The 17,180-nt window shown below is 42.9% G+C and overlaps 1 protein-coding gene across 1 annotated transcript in view; it reads left to right on the forward strand.

Moving 5' to 3' along the window:
• Window positions 1-15,941, forward strand: part of MAP4K5 (mitogen-activated protein kinase kinase kinase kinase 5) — a 65,898-nt gene extending 49,957 nt beyond the window's left edge. The window contains exons 18-32 of the mRNA XM_036384297.2: window positions 490-587; window positions 686-727; window positions 1,412-1,496; window positions 1,618-1,697; window positions 2,956-3,016; window positions 4,282-4,284; window positions 4,371-4,485; window positions 4,612-4,670; window positions 6,013-6,116; window positions 7,414-7,591; window positions 9,484-9,552; window positions 9,968-10,060; window positions 10,622-10,692; window positions 11,405-11,460; window positions 12,835-15,941. Of these exons, the coding sequence (XP_036240190.1) occupies window positions 490-587; window positions 686-727; window positions 1,412-1,496; window positions 1,618-1,697; window positions 2,956-3,016; window positions 4,282-4,284; window positions 4,371-4,485; window positions 4,612-4,670; window positions 6,013-6,116; window positions 7,414-7,591; window positions 9,484-9,552; window positions 9,968-10,060; window positions 10,622-10,692; window positions 11,405-11,460; window positions 12,835-12,922 (1,202 nt within the window). The 3' untranslated portion in view covers window positions 12,923-15,941. The remainder of the gene's footprint in view (window positions 1-489; window positions 588-685; window positions 728-1,411; window positions 1,497-1,617; window positions 1,698-2,955; window positions 3,017-4,281; window positions 4,285-4,370; window positions 4,486-4,611; window positions 4,671-6,012; window positions 6,117-7,413; window positions 7,592-9,483; window positions 9,553-9,967; window positions 10,061-10,621; window positions 10,693-11,404; window positions 11,461-12,834) is intronic.
• Window positions 15,942-17,180: the final 1,239 nt, after the last annotated feature.

Consider the following 17,180-nt stretch of genomic DNA (forward strand, 5'->3'; position numbering starts at 1 on the left):
TCACCTGCCCCAAGGCTGCCTGGCACCTTGGAAAAGGAATTGCTCCAGAGCCAGCTGTTCCCAGTAGAGAATATCTTAAAACAAGCTGGTCATGAGGTGAAGTTTTCCTTTTTCCATGTGTGGTTCTTATTAGAGCCATGGTGGGAATGTTCTCCCCAAAACAAGGACACTCAGCCAGTCAGTGCCATTACTGAGTTGCCTGCAGGAGCAGAGTAAAACAATGGATGTGTGGGGAGAACCTTGCCACAGGAGGAAAACAATGAATGTGTGGGCAGGACCTTAGCACAGCTTTATTGTCAGTGGGATTTGTCCCAGGGACTGTTTGGATAATGGGAAATGTGCAACTCAGCGCTGGGAAGAGTTCAACTCCCTGAGGTGTGGCTGTGCAATGTCAGAGCTCACTCCTGCACTCCAGCTCAGCACAGGGGAGAAGAGATTTTCTTTCACTGTGTGAAATAAGCTGCAAACCTTGTCTGGGCTCCTTTTCAGGCAATGGGAATGGGATGCTGAAACACATTGAGGAGAACGCAGAAGGACCTGGACAAATCCCTCAGCTGCCACGCAAAAAGGAGAAGAGAGATTTCCCTGTAGGTGTTGGGACTCTGGGGCTGCTGGCACTGCCATGTCCTCCAGCTGATCAGTGCACAGGGGGGGTTTTATGATCTCTCTTTCCTTCTTCCCACAGAAACCAGCAATCAATGGTTTGCCTCCGACTCCGAAGGTGCTGGTAAGAAATCTGTGTGCGCTGGGAGTTCTGGAAACCTCCTCTCTCTGGGGTGGGATAAGGCACCACCTCAGTTAGGGGGATTTTCTGCATCTCACAGCAGTTCCTTTTCCAGTGCTGAATCCATGATATTTGTTTCCATTTGTTAAAACCTTCCTGTCACTGTTCAGTCTGGATGTGAAGGGTTGGAGGCTCCCCTGACTCCCTCAGTTGTGCTCTCCAGTGGCAGCCCCTGCTTAGGCACAGAGATGGGAAAAGGTTGTAGTGATCACTGGGTTTTGCCTGTTCTCCCTCCATGTGCCATTTCATAAGCACTCAGTATTCATATGATTTTTATAGTCAATAGATAACAGTCAATGTTCAGATAACATTGAATAATTTAGGTTGGAAAAGCCCTCTAAGATCACTGAGTCCAAGCATTCCCCCAGCACTGCCAAGGCCACCACTGAGCCATGTCCCCAGGTGCCACATCCACATGGATTTTAAATCCCTCCAGGATGTATTTAGGTACCTGTAGGTACCTACAGTTGTTGATACCATTTTGAGCCCTCATTGCATTTTGGAATGTCCATGAATTCCAGTTTAAAGGTGTGAAAGTCAGTGTGTGTTCAGCTGTGTGTGAGTGTCCAGAAAATCAGTTCTTCACACTCTAAATTTGTTTCAGGTTTCAGTTTTGGTGTCTTTCAGATGGGAGCCTGTTTTTCCAAAGTCTTTGATGGTTGTCCTTTGAAGATTAACTGTGCAACTTCATGGATACATCCAGATACTAAAGGTAAAGTTGTGTTAGGTTTGGTGATGGGTTGGGAAGGAAAAGAATTTGTAAAGTTATTTTAGTTTTGCATTTGAAACTTCCCAAAGTGGGAAGGGAATAATCCTTTCCATTGATTTTTCAGATCAGTACATCATCTTTGGCACAGAAGAAGGGATCTACACTCTGAATTTGAATGAACTTCATGAAGCAACCATGGAACAGGTGAGTTGTGGAGAGCTGAACACACACAACAGGTTTGGGGATATTATGGGGTGTGAACTTTGGCACTGGAGGAGAAGGTGGACACCAGGCTCTGGGGCTTAAATGATTCCCATCAAAGCCAATAATGAAAACCTGAAAATTATTTGTTCCCTGACCTACCTGTATTTTCTAGTTGCTGCTTGTCAGATCTTCCATCTCCTTGGAGAACAACTCCCTGCCCTTCTCCCTCCATCCCATCCCCACTAGATGGCACGTGGCAGCTCCTTGGATGCAAAGCCCTCAATCATTTCATTCAGCTGCTGCTGTTATCCCCACGAAGCTTTTCCTGGGCTTTCTAACCCTTTCTGAAACCATTTCCTGCAGTCATGGTCTCAAATCTGGTGTTTCAGAGTCAGGATGTTCTTGGAATCTCATTCCTTGTGTGTTTTCCTAAATTATTCAATCTGACAGTCCTCTCTGGGCTTTTCCACGTGCTTTTTTATGTCCCAATGAAGGGTTGGCTGTGCCAGTGGTGGGTAGGGAGATCATCCAGTGCACTTCAAACAAAATTTCCTTTTCCCTGAGAGCATTCCCAGCTGGCAGAGGTCAGGTGGGACCACCTCAAACCCCACAGGTTTCTGCCACACCTCTTGTTCCCACATTTCCTTTTATCCATTTGCTGATTTCTCCCCTGCAAATGCACTTTCTGAAGTGTTTCTCCAACTTTGAATTCTGGTTGTGTCTTCCAGACACCTTCCTGTCTGTCTAGGGTTAACATCTCCCAGTGCCAGAAGGATCTTTTTTATTCCATTTGTGGTTTTTCACTGGAAACACTGAATATACCCAAAGCTATTCTGTTAAACAGAAAACTGCTGGGAGATACTCAGGCTTTGTGTCCAACCAGTTGGATCTTTTCTTTCCACACTTTCCCCTACACCTATTTTCTTACTTTGCACGTGGGAGTGGCACATGGGACAAAGTGTTCTGGAATCATGGAATGGTTTGGGATGAAAGGGGACTTAAATCCCACCCAGTGCCACCCTGCCATGGCAGGGACACCTCCCACTGTCCCAGGCAGCTCCAAGCCTGGCCTTGGACACTTGTTCTGGTATTCCTTGGTCTGTCTGTGCAGGGCTAAGTAAGGGTATACACAAGAAGATGGGATTTTCTCCAGTGTGGATCCCTGCAGGAATGGTGGTGGATGTGGGACAAGCAGAGAAAATCTCAGGTAAAGATTCCTGTAGGTTTCTATTAATGGAATTTTCTTCTTTTTTTCCAGTTATTCCCTCGAAAGTGCACCTGGCTGTATGTTATCAACAACACCCTGATGTCCCTGTCAGGTGAGTGTCAGTACAGGGGAAATGATTGCAGCTAGAAATAAACAGAAACATTTAAATCATGACTGAATGCAAGGTTTGGGGTCAGTCAGGAGAGGAGAAGGCTCCAGGGAGAGCTCAGAGCCCCTGGCAGGGCCTGAAGGGGCTCCAGGAGAGCTGGAGAGGGACTGGGGACAAGGGATGGAGGGACAGGAGCCAGGGAATGGCTCCCAGTGCCAGAGGGCAGGGATGGGTGGGAGATTGGGAATTGGGAATTCCTGGCTGGGCTGGGATTGCCAGAGCAGCTGTGGCTGCCCCTGGATCCCTGGCAGTGCCCAAGGCCAGGCTGGACACTGGGGCACCCTGGGACAGTGGGAGGTGTCCCTGCCATGGCAGGGGTGGCACTGGGTGGGATTTAAGGTCCCTTCCAACCCAGACCACTCTGGGGATTCTGTGCTCCTAAAACAAAACCTGTGTCCCTTTGAAGGAGAATGAGGTGGCTTTCAGGTCCTGCTGATCCAGCAATTTTCCTGATTCCTGGGCAGTCAGTTGTCCTGGAATAGAACATTCCAGACAGGAATGAGGCACTGGGCCATGGAGGCTGATGGTGGGACTGTGCCTTTGAACATGCAGGATTCATATAACACTTGACTTGGTTTATCAATGAGAAAATATCTTAAATATTTTAAAATATAATTTAGAATATAAATATATTCTTTATAATAATTTAGAATATAAATTATAATATATAAACATACTATAGTATAATTTATAATATAAAAATATTGTTTATTTATACACTATGTAATAGTATATTTATATACTCTATAATATATGGTATACAATAGTATATATACTCTCTACTATATGGTATATAATAGTATATAAATATAAAAATATATATATTTATATACTATAATATATAAATATATATATAAATTATATATTAAAATATTTTTATATTTATATATACTATAATATATAAAATTATATATAAATACTTGTATATTTATATATACTATAATATATAAATATAAATTATATACTATATAATAATATATATTATTTATTTATATACTATGTACTATTATATACAATATACTATTATATACTATTATATATTATTTATTTACTATAATTTATTGTTGTTTTGTAATGACAGCCTTTAAAAATAATTGCATAAAACTAAATGTAATGAAATAAGCTCTTATCTCTATATTCATTATTATTTTTATCTTGATTTATTTCTCTTCATATCTGGACATGACCTACCTGACACCTGTTTGCAGAAGGTAATTTTTTCCTTATTTGCATTTTCCTGACCAGTTCTGTGGTGGAGGAATGGCTGAGATGTCAACTGTGCTTTTCTCTCTTGCAGGGAAAACATTCCAGCTCTACTCCCATAATTTAATAGCATTGTTTGAACAAGCCAAAAAAACAGGATTAGCTGCTCACATTCAAACTCACAGATTTCCTGACAAAATATTACCAAGGTACAAACCTTTCACTTAAAGACAATTATAATAAGTGAAAATAGCCATAAATTGTCTTGGTTGAGTTGGTGTGTGAAGGGCCCCATCATCTGTTCTTAATGCATTTTTTGGTGATTATTATTCCAGGAAATTTGCCTTAACAACCAAGATCCCTGACACAAAAGGATGCCACAAATGCTGTATAGGTGAGCAGACAAATCCAGCTTTGCCATTTGTTCCCCTGGCCATGGCACGTCTGAAACTCATTTCTTTTTAATAAAATTGAGTTCTTTGTTCAGAAAAAAGGCTGAGGGAATTGGGGTGGTTCAGCCTGAAGATGTTCCAAAATTACCTAATTGGGGCATTTTAGTGCCTGAAGGAGCTACAGGAAAAATGGAGAGAAATTGTTGGCAAGGGAGGGAGTGCCAGGCCAAGGGGGATTCCCACTGCCAGAGGGCAGGGATGGATGGGAGATTGGGATTAAATCCTTCCCAGAGCCCTGGCACACCCACAGACAGCATTTCTGCTTTGTCACCTTGCCTCAAGGTGTGACCCAGGTCCAACTTGTATATTTGGAAAACTTGAATATTTTCCACCAGGAAAGAATCGGGAATAAAAATTCAGGCAGCTTGGGGAGGGCAGAGCCATAAGTGTACTTTGAAGGGCAAAGTTAAAGATTTGGAAGTTGTGGATTTGTCCTGTCCTTTCCCTGGTGCTGTGTGAAATCAGAATCCTGGAATTATCAAGGCTGGAAAAGCCCTCTGAGGTCATCCATCCATTCCCCCAGCACTAACCCACATCCCCAAGTACCACATCTGCAGATTGTACCTTTGCACCCTTAAAATAGAAATATAAATATTGTAAATAGAAATATTAAGTATAAATATAAAATATATAATGTATATTATATATTAAAATATATAAATTCAAATATTATAAATATAGATCTAAATCTGAATATTATAAATATAAATCTGCATGCCTGGAGATCCTGTTCAGCTCATCTAAAATGCCCACAACAGCCACATTTACAAATCATTCCTGAAATCAGGCTGCTCCTGTGTCCAGCTGAGCTTAAAAAGCCACCCCCAAACCCTGGTTCTTGTATTTCATGAGCTGTCAGAGCTCCCCAGGAGCTTCCCACCTTCCCTGCCTGGGGATTTATTCCAACCCCAGGGAAAGGCACTGCAGCTTTTCTGCCCTCTCAGCCTCTGAACTGGGACTCCAGGAATGCAGCTGGTTGTTAATTAAAACTGTAATTGAATTTTTCTGGAATGTGGCACAATGTTAATCACTGGGGATGTTGGAATGGGAAACCAGAAGGCAGCTGGTGGGAAACTGATGGAACAAGATGGGTTTTAAGGTCCCTTCCAAGCCTAATCCTGCCATGAGATGGTTTTATAATGCAGCTTCTTAACTCAGATGTAAAGTTAGCTGTAGGGTTGGTTTTTTTGTTTGTTTGGTTTGTTTTTTTTTTTTCCCAAGTATGAATTGAACTTGCAGAGCTTTAAAAACGACTGTTTTCTGGCATTTTTTTATTTTCTGTAGTACGAAATCCCTACACAGGCCACAAGTACCTGTGTGGTGCATTGCAGTCTGGAATTGTTCTGCTCCAGTGGTATGAGCCAATGCAGAAATTCATGTTAATAAAGGTAAGCAGTCACTTCTGGTGCAGCTGAATTATTATGCAGTTGGTGAAATAACCTTTGCAGAGTTTGGGGTGGAAAGTGCACCCCAGTCTGGTGCCATTTGTGGGTTGGGAGCACTTGAAAATCTGGCTGGACACATTTTGACTCAGAAAATCTTGTGACTGAAATGATTTAAGTAATAGAAAAGTTATTTCAATGCTGGATCAGGCCCAGCACTGGCAATAATGCACCATGATCCACCTCTGCCCAGCTTCAAAAGCAGGGAAAATCCTGTATATACAATATACAATATACAATTTATAAATATGCAGTAATACACAATAATACAGTAAGATACAATACACAATATATATACACAATATATACAAAATTTCTACTCTGTATACAGAATAGAAATATACAATTCATAAATATACACTAATACACAATAATACAGTAATGTACAATACACAATAATACAGTGATATACAATAATATTAATAAATAATATATTAGTATTGTTAATATTAATACATATTATTAATATTATTTATTAATAATATTAATAAATATAAATATTTATATACAGAGTATACTCTGTATGCTTTGTATATTTATAAATATACTCTGTAACGTTAATTATATAACATAAATATAAATATAATATTTATATAAATATATTTTCTATTTTATATATTTTATTAAATATAAGTAAATGTATTTATAAAAATATAATATAATATAATATAATTAGTATATTATTAATATAATAATATATAATATATTATTAATATATCTGAAATAAGTATATATAAAATTTTATCTAAAATATCTTTAAGAAATTTATTTTATATTATATTGATTATATACATTATATATATTATATATACTTTATATAATATATTATAAATTTATTAAAGATATTTTATGAAAGAGATTTATTATATATTTTAATAATAGAAGTAGAGTTACTATAAACATAGTTATACTCATAATATATTATCTTTTATATATTTATTAAATATAGATAAATTTATTTATAAATGAATCTGTTTTATATATTATATATAATATATATTATCTCTATAAATATATATAAGTGTTATATATAGTATACAATTAATATATTAAATAGCTTTTATTAAATAGATTTATAATGCCTTTTAATAATAGGAATATAATTGTTATAAATGTAATAATATTAATATAAATACAAATAATCTGAATATAAATATTCTCTGTATATTTCCACTCTGTGCATGCTGTTGCAGAGTCATCCCAAGGTAGAAACAAACCCACAGCTGCTGTTTTGTTTTGGCAGCACTTTGACTTCCCTCTGCCCAGCCCCCTGCACGTGTTTGAGATGCTGGTGATCCCGGAGCAGGAGTACCCCATGGTGTGCGTGGCCATCTCGCGGGGCACGGAGCCCGGCCAGGTGGTGCACTTCGAGACAATCAACCTCAACTCTGCCTCCTCCTGGTTCACTGAGATCGGGGCAGGTGAGCCCGTGCCCCCTCCTCCGCTGCTTTGGAAAGCCTGGGCATGGTGGGAGCTCTTCCCTTGGAGTGCTTTGGAAAGCCTGGGCATGGTGGGAATTCCTTCCTTGGAGTGCTTTGGAAAGCCTGGGCATGGTGGGAATTCCTTCCTTGGAGTGCTTTGGAAAGCCTGGGCATGGTGGGAATTCCTTCCTTGGAGTGCTTTGGAAAGCCTCGGAGTGCTGGGAATTCCTTCCTTGGAGTGCTTTGGAAAGCCTGGCAGTGCTGGGAATTCCTTCCTTGGAGTGCTTTGGAAAGCCTGGGCATGGTGGGAGCTCCTTCCTTGGAGTGCTTTGGAAAGCCTGGGCATGGTGGGAGCTCCTTCCTTGGAGTGCTTTGGAAAGCCTGGGCATGGTGGGAATTCCTTCCTTGGAGTGCTTTGGAAAGCCTGGGCATGGTGGGAATTCCTTGGAGTGCTTTGGAAAGCCTGGGGATGGTGGGAGTTCCTTCCTTGGAGTGCTTTGGTGCCTGGGCATGGTGGGAATTCCTTCCTTGGAGTGCTTTGGAAAGCCTGGGCATGGTGGGAATTCCTTCCTTGGAGTGCTTTGGAAAGCCTGGGCATGGTGGGAATTCCTTCCTTGGAGTGCTTTGGGAAGCCTGGGCATGGTGGGAATTCCTTCCTTGGAGCGCTTTGGGAAGCCTGGGAGTGCTGGGAGTTCCTTCCTTGGAGTGCTTTGGAAAGCCTGGGCATGGTGGGAATTCCTTCCTTGGAGTGCTTTGGAAAGCCTCGGAGTGCTGGGAATTCCTTCCTTGGAGTGCTTTGGAAAGCCTTGAGCTTTGGCAGCTTCTCTGCCTGGAGCAGGTGGAAGCTGATCCCACATGGAGAGGGACTGGGGACAAGGACAGAGGGACAGGAGCCAGGGAATGGCTCCCAGTGCCAGAGGGCAGGGATGGATGGGAGATTGGGAATTGGGAATTCCTGGCTGGGCTGGGATTGCCAGAGCAGCTGTGGCTGCCCCTGGATCCCTGGCAGTGCCCAAGGCCAGGCTGGACACTGGGGCACCCTGGGACAGTGGGAGGTGTCCCTGCCATGGCAGGGGTGGGATGGGATGGGATGGGATGGGATTTAAGGTAATTTCAAATCCCAGTTATTCTCTGATTCCCTGATTTTCTGTTGTGCTGACCTGCCCCACATCTGCACAAACTGTCCTTCAAAACAAAAAACCTTTTCTAAATTCCCTTAAACATCAAGCAGACCCTGCTGGTTGGGTTCTCCTTTGTGGTTCCATGCTCTTTCCTGGGATCCTGTTCTTTGCCCTCCTTTCCTGCATAACAACTCCCAGAAATGGATTCTTGTCCATCTTCCAGCCCTTGGGGAAGGATTGTTATCTTCAGCTGGCTCTTAAAAAGCAAAGATTTGGGTTATTTTTAAGACCTGGTTGATATTTTGCAGCTGCTTTTCTCCTTTGCCTTTGTTTGATGTCCATTTTTACCTTTAAATATTGCTGTAGGAACAACTTCATTAGTAAAATCTAGGGAAAAAAATCTCTTAAACTAGTTTATTATCATCACAAAAATCTTTCCAGATGTGGATTTATGGGAAAAGAGTGGGGTTTTAGGAATTAAAAGTCCTTTTGTTTATTGTGGTGCCTCCCTATGAAAGAAGCTGTGCTGAACCATAGCATAAAATATGTTTTATCCAGTAAAAGTTGTGTTTTTCTATTAAATACCTGCTTTGAACAGAGAGCCTTGTGCTTCTCCCAGAACATTCTGGGAGCCTCTAAAAATCAGAGTAACAATAACAACAAAAAAAAATCAGACTAATAATAGCAGAGTGAAAAGAGCTTGGTGGGGGAGCAGAGTCTCTTGCTGTGATATAAAATATAAAATATAAAATAATCTGGTTTTTTCTCCAGGCAATCAGCAGTTGGATGCCATTCATGTGACACAGCTGGAGAGAGACACTGTCCTGGTCTGCCTGGACAGTGAGTAACACAAAATTCTCTTGGCTAACTCACCACACCTCGTGCATAACTTGGGTTGCCACAGTTGTTGATTTGAGCTTCACCACGAGTTTGGTTTTTTTTTTGGGGTTTTTTTCCTCCTTACATTATTAATTTGTGTTGTAATATTTCCAGAAAGATAGATTGGATAAGTGGGATTTCATTCTGGATTTTGTAATTCCACTTTGTCTCTTCATGTGTGCATCACTCTGTCAGTGTAAAACCACCCCAAGTGTACAAAGTTTTCTGTATTTATTTTGAGACAAAGATGGGTTCATTTTAACAAATGCTGTAGATGTTAAATTTGGATATTTCTTTGTGCCTGATAGATTTGTAGTTTGCAATTAAATCCTTTTCAGCAGTGGGTTTTAATGCTGATTTTTCTCTTTCTCTTGAGAATTTGTGAAAATAGTGAATTTACAAGGGAAATTGAAGTCAAGCAAGAAGTTGGCTTCTGAGCTGAGCTTTGATTTCTGCATCGAGTCAGTGGGTGAGTGATTTGCTGCTCTGGGGTCTCTCAGGGGTTTAGGAACTCACTGTTGAAAGCCTGACTGGGTTCTGGTCATTTCCATAGCAATGAGAACAAAACTTGGGCAGGAAAAAGTGGTTTAGTAATACATAAATCTGTGTTAGCCTTCTAAAAGTTAAGATTTTATTTCTATTGCTAAGTAATAGCACATCCATTTTTTAATAGTCAGGGTAATAATATTTGAATCAAATTCTCAAGCTGCTGTCTTTAGACTAGGACAGGAGTTTTTTTAAATTGTAGTTGTCAAACAAGAATTTCTGCTGTCATAAACTCTCAGAATCACAGAATTAAATCACTCAGAGCTGGCAGCTCTGTGCTCTCTCCATCCCTGAATGGAAAACTCCCATTTTCCATCATTCATCTGTTTGGAAATAACTGTAATAATTCAGGTGATGTGTCATTTCCAGCAGCCCACATGCTTTGCTTGGCAGTGTTTGTTTTTACACTTCCTGAGGGGTTCTGCTGAGGCACTGGGAAAACAGGGCTGCAGGGAATGGGGTGTGATGTGTCCCTCCTCTGCAGTGTGCCTTCAGGACAGCGTGCTGGCCTTCTGGAAACATGGCATGCAGGGCAAGAGCTTCAAGTCAGATGAAGTAAGTGATCTCCAGTTTAATTCCTCCAGTTTAATTCCTCCTGTTCCTTATTTACCACTGGATTTTTTGCCTTCTCTCTCTGATGCCTTGTGCAGGCTGCCCTAGAGCAGAGGCTGGATGGAGCTCCAGAATAAAGCAGGGATTTATTCAAAGCATCTCCTCCATGCATCCACCTTGGGCAGCACCAGAGCCCAGCCAGGCCTGCACCCAAGATGAACCAAAACGGCCCCAAAATGCACGGCCGGGCACGGGGTCTGTCCCTGGGATCAGCTCTGCTCCATTTGCACCTTGCAGTTCATTGTCCCATTCCAGCTTTAGCCCCTGCAGTCCCACCCTGCTTGTTTTTCTCTCTCCAGCCCACGGGGTTTGTGCTCTTGGGCTGAGGTTTGGATCATTTGTCCTTGGTGCCCAGCTGGAGCAGGAATTGTTTTGTCTCCCTGCTCTGTGCACAGAGCTCAGCATCCCCTGATATGGAGCCCAGACCCTCACACTAAGGCAGCACAGAATGTGAAAATATAAAAGCTAAACCTGAGGCATCATCTCTGCTTCCCAAGTGAGAATGCTCACATTCCACAATGCTTATCATCCATTTATATATTTCCGTCCTGCACTTTGCATTAAAATGCATTTGATTGTTTCCTTTCTTCCAATTCAGACCAATAAATTCCCTTGTGCTGCTGAAATGGATCTGAATATCTGCATTTTTCTGCAGGTGACCCAGGAGATATCTGATGAAACCAGGGTTTTCCGCCTGCTGGGCTCAGACAGGTAATCCCCCTGCAGAAACAGAAACCTTTTGTTTTATTTAAACCAGCTTTTCTAGTTCCCAGCTGGGCCTGGCTTCCAGCCCAGCCCAGCTCTGTCTGTGGGCACCAGGAGCCAGGGAGAGAGGAGAGATGCTCTGGGCCTGCAGGGTGCCCAGTGCACTTCTGGAAAAGCCTGCTCCTGGTTTTGGATTGTCCTGGTGAGCTGGGAATTACCCTGGCTGGTCAGGAAATAACAAACTCAGGTTTTAGTCCCAGGGATCCAAATCCACACATTTTCCATAAGATCCAGGTGATCCCTTCCAGCTGCACAGGTGGGGAGAGGTGCAGCTGTGCCCAGGTTTGCAGCCTGAGCAGAAGCTGCCCCAGGCTCCAGGTTGGACCTGTTCACTTGTGGATTCTCAGCCAGCCAGGGGGATAAATGTAGGAATAGACAGGGATGAGTGCAGCAATCACTTCAGCCACAGAATCCCACACTGGTTTGAGTTGGAAGGGACCCTAAAGTTCTTCTTGTTCCAGCCCTGGGCAGGGCCACCTTCCACTAGAGCAGGTGGCTCAGAGCCTTGAACACCTCCTGCTCTCAAAACCCTGATCTTCTGCTCCCTCATCTGGCCTTGGAACTGCCAGACCCTTTGGTTTGTATTTTCCATCCCTGTACAAATGGAGCAGGAGTTTTCCTGCCATTCCAGTGAGATGTGGATCTCCTTTTTACCTTGGATCACTCCAGAACTGCTTGAGTGCAGAGGTGAGGATCAGGGACAGAGACTTCATTTGGAAACTCTTTGAGGAAAACAAAAAGCAGAGACAAGTTTAATCCTAAAAACAGCAGGAACTGGTGCAGAGGAATCTCAGCATTTGGGAGGGAGAGGGGAGCTCAAGGGCCCAACCACAGCAGCTGATGGTCAAGGTCCAGCAGTGGTCAGTGTGCCAAGACAGGGGGAGAATCATTGTCCAGAGTGGCCACAGGAACATGATCCAGCAGGACAAGGGCAGAGATGGGCTTCAGTGATCCCTGTGAACCCATGAGGTGATAAATATTTGGGAGGGAGGAGAGTTGTTGAGGTTGCTTATCAGAAGATGTAGGAGGGATAAACATTTGGGCTGCAGATGATGGGATCATGGAATTACAGAATGGATTGGGTTGGAAGGGACCTTTAAAACCACCCAGTTCCAACCCTTCCACTATATCTTGTCCTTGAGTGTTTTTATCAGAAGTGATGGTGGAAAAGGAGGGAACTGGTTAAAGAAGGAAACACCCAAGATATTTGTGAGAATCTCTATCCCCCACCTGTAGAAACCCCTGAGTTTCCCCCTCAGGAGTTACACCAGGAGCTGTTCCTTGCCCCTAACCGTGGATCCCGTTTGTGTTTGGTTGCAGAGTGGTTGTGCTGGAGAGCAGACCCACAGAAAACCCCACAGCTCACAGCAACCTCTACATCCTGGCTGGACATGAGAACAGCTACTGAGCAGCAGCCAGCCCAGGCAGCAGAGGGAACTGGGAGCCAGGAGCACCAGGAAACCGGGACTTGGCTGCTCCTTGTCTGGCACCCGAGCTGTGCTGGGCTTTGGGGTGGAACCAATCCATTTTTGCAGCTGGGAACAGCTGGTTCTGTCTCTTGCCACTGTGTGGTTGGTTATGTCGAGTTTGCTTAATAAAAGCTGAGATAAAGAGCCCTTTACTTGTTAGTTCTAGGGAAACAGAGCCTTGAAACGTGTTCTGCAGTAAAGGTGCCATAAACTGTTAAATATTTCCCTTCCCTTGGGTTTTCCTTTTATTCTGTAGATACAGATCTAGTGCTGGCTGTTGCCCTGTTTTATACTGAGTCTTATTCTTAATAAAACAAAGATTTGTGTAGGAAGTGAAAGTATCTGCAAAGCTTTTTGGTTTTAAATCTGCCATTGGGTATGGCTTTGTATAATAGACTATTTAATCCTTATTTATTAATCTGCTGCTAGGATGGGGTAATGTCTAACTTTTAGCAAAGGAAGGTTGCAGAGCAGCTTACTTTTTTTTTTTTTTTTTTTTTTTTACAACTGTATAAAGATTTGATTATTCTTTTTCCTTGTAGGGATGTAGTGCATTACTGAGGGGTGTGTTACCATGTTGGGTGATCATGTAAAAAAAATGCAGTTTTGTACAACAAAGTATTTTGTACTGATTTTTCTGCCTGCAGAATTGCCATAAAAGGGATTTTCTTACTTCCTAGACGTAGGGTGTGTGTACACAAAGTAGAATATTGATATCAGACTCGTTGCTCCTGGGTGGCTGTGTACAATATCCATGTGTGTGTGCGTGTGCATGTGTGTGAAGTTGCCTGGCAGTGTGTATTTTTTATATATATATTTATACATATATATATAAAAATGTACAAAACATATATGCTTTATTTTCATAAATTAGGGATAAGCCTTGTGACATGAAGTGGAAACTGTAGCAGGTCATCATCCTTAATGAATGAAAGTATCATGTATCCAACTGCCCACGACGTGTGGTTTATTTATGCTGCTGCAGAGGGGACCTGGAGCCACAGCTGAGCCTGAGCAGCATTGCAGCTGCTGTGCTTTGGGGATGGCTGCAGCCCCAGCTGTGAGTATAAATAAACATGATAAGAACCATATTCTGTATCCAAGCTTTGATCACTTTTTGGTCACCTGCATTTTTTTTTTTCCTTTCTCTTTTCTCCATTGAAGAGTCACATCGGTTCCTTTTGTTTTCCTCATTAATTAAAATTCCTGAGGTACCATTAAATATAGACTGACTCCAGGAGAGCATCTGGTTTTACTACCTCACATTACCCTGCTGGCTTTGATGTGAACACTCCTCGGGCAGGTGCAGAATTCCAGTGCTCAGAAACATTGGAATTGAAGGGGTTTTTTAATTAAATGCCTGTTCAGCTCCTGAGATCTGCTGCCTAGGAAGGAGAGGCTGGAATTCCCAGGTCATTTGAGCTGAGCAGGAAAGGTGTGTGAGAGCTGGGAGTGCTTTGGTGCTGTGTTGGCATCCAGCTCCCTGATCCATAATTTACCAGGGAGGAATTGTCTGGGCCCACGTGATGGCTCAGGGACATCTCCTTACTCAGGACAGCTGCAAGGTGGGAAGGTCCAGAGGGGAAAACAGCCCTGCACACATTCAGCATTTTAGCCACTGTCATTCAAAACTAATTCTTGCTGACTTGACATCCAAATCGAGTCAAGCTTTTCAGTTCTGACACTGTGTCAAAGCTTAATAAGTACTAAGTGTACAGATGAAATTTATAAATCACTCCACAGAGCATGAAAAATGTGCTTTAGGGGTGGTCAGCTGGAATTGGATCAGCAGTATTAAAAGCAGGACGTGTGATTTTTGTCTTCTAAAAGAGTTCTCTAGTATTGAAATTACTTCTCCACAGGTAACAGAGACTGGTGATTAACCTCAAATGGTGCCTCTCCTGGTCTTTAAAACAAAAATTAAGGTGAAGTGAAGCACCAGGTGTAGATATTGTAGAGCAAACACTTTTTTAATTTACCTCATTCACTACAGAAGGTAATTTCAGCTTCATCTTTGAAAACACTTAAAGGAGATCTCTAAAAGACTAGAGAAACCTGTAAATAAAATCTGAATATTTATGGGGAATAACTGGAGTAAATAACTTCTAGGTCATGACACTGTCATGCAGGAATAACAAGCAGAGAGTATTTTTCTTTGACACGAATTGCTGATGTTTTGCTGGATTTTAAAGAATAAACTTAGGAAAATCCTCATTTAATCAAACCTTTTTTAGCTGTTGAAGCATTTCTAATGGCATGTTGTGAAATGCTTATTGCTGGTTTCATAGACAGTGGCATTTTTTGGCATGATCTGCAAGATGCTGTTTCCTAGTGTAAAACCTCACTTTTATTCCGTACCACAGAGCAGATTTGTGTGTTCCAGCCAGCCTCAGTGACTCTGACAGTATAATTTGTGTTTGACTGTTTAATTTAGTCTGGTATTGTCTGTACCTTTGTTTTTGTGGAATTTAAACCAGGCTTGAGAAAGCCTAACAGGGGGAGCTCAGGAGTGATGAAGGAAAAGCTTGCTCAGCCCCTCCTTCCTCACTCAACATTTATCAACATTTTAATTATTGGATGCACGAGGTCACGTACCCAACTTGAAAGCCTTAAAACAGGCTCCCAGAGCTCTTGGAAGTACAACCAGCATAGGAAGAGCAGTCTGTGGATTAATCTCTTTGGATTTCCTGACCAAATTCCTTGCAAGTGAAAAATACAGCTGGAATTGTGCTGACATCTCTTTAAAGAAGAAAGGTACAACGCATCAGGGGAGCCACGGTGTCTCTGGATGGAAAGGACCAGACTGGGAGACTCTGAAATGTGCTTTTTTTTACCTTGTTTAGTCCTTAGGTGTAACTGAGACTCAAAACTGCACTCGTTCAGTTTGTGTAACCAGGCTTTGTTCCACGGGAATTTCTGTTGCAGTTCAGTCTATGCCAAATAAACTGCTTTATTTGATCTGGGCCGTGGTGACTCTCTGGGAACAATCCCTTGGTCAGAGGCTCTGGGGAGGACTCAAAACCTCAGCCCAGGTTTTGTGGCTGCTGTGGGAAGGGCCTGGCGCCGCTGATCCCTGTCCTGCAGGCTGCAGGGAGCCAGCAGCAGCTCCTGGGGACAGCACGGAGGGAGAAATCACAGCAGCAGGGACACCTTATTCCCACAGGGACACGTTATCCCGGCCCAGCCAGCTGGGAGCACCGAGGAACCACCCAGGAGTTGTTTGGCTGGGAAAGCAGAGGCTCCTGCCTTGTACCTGGGGAGAGAGCAGGGGCTGGTGGGCTTCAAAGGGCTGCCCAGAGTAGGGAAACACACAGCTGAGGACCTAGAGCAGTTTACACCTTGTGTAAACACACACTTTGGCTGTTTGATGCAGGTGCTGCAGGTGCTGTACCTGTATCCCAGATCTTCAGGGATCTGCTGATGAGGCTGAAAAAATAATGTCATGAATGTGGCTTTGCACAACACAACTGCCAGTTACTGTTACAATATTTATAAATAAATATTTATAAATAATATAAATAATATTTATAAATAAGAGATATGTATTATTTATAAATATATTTGTAAATAAATATATTTCTATAAAATACATAAATATATAGTCCTCCTCTGCAGGAGATGGTTAACTCTGGTGGGGTCAATCTTGGCAGCTGGAATGTGAGGACTGCACATCCCTGATGAATATGGCTTGGGAAGAAAAATAATTAGTGGATCTTAGGAATGGGGAAGGATTGGGGAGGGAGGAGGCATGAGATGGAGTGGGGTGGCCACACTCATATTCAGATCTAATATTGAGAGCAATTACCACCACAAAAGGCCACCTTGGTCAGGGGATGAGGAGAGGGATGAGGATCCAGGGACCCAGCCGGGTGCACCGGGACAAAGAACAGGATGGTCAGGGCTGGAAAGCTCCCAGAAAGGGTCTGGCTGCTGGCAGGAGCCCGTTCAGTGGCAGAAAGCTGAGCTAATGGCACCGTGCAGTGGGAAGATGTTCCAGGGGAACCTCCAGGAGCCAGAGGGAAGTGCGGCTGCTGCCCGAGGCTGGCAGAGCCTGTGGGAGGATGCGCCGTCTTCCAACCCTGCAGGAAGAGGAGTCAAACCTAGCGATCCTCTGGACAGGCAGAGAGGTGCAGAAACAACGTGATCATGGCAGGGTGGTTGGAGCTGGGTGGTCCTTAAGGTCCCTCCCCATCCAGT

The sequence above is a fragment of the Molothrus ater genome, chromosome 6 (genome assembly GCF_012460135.2).
Source record: "Molothrus ater isolate BHLD 08-10-18 breed brown headed cowbird chromosome 6, BPBGC_Mater_1.1, whole genome shotgun sequence".
NCBI lineage: Eukaryota > Metazoa > Chordata > Aves > Passeriformes > Icteridae > Molothrus > Molothrus ater.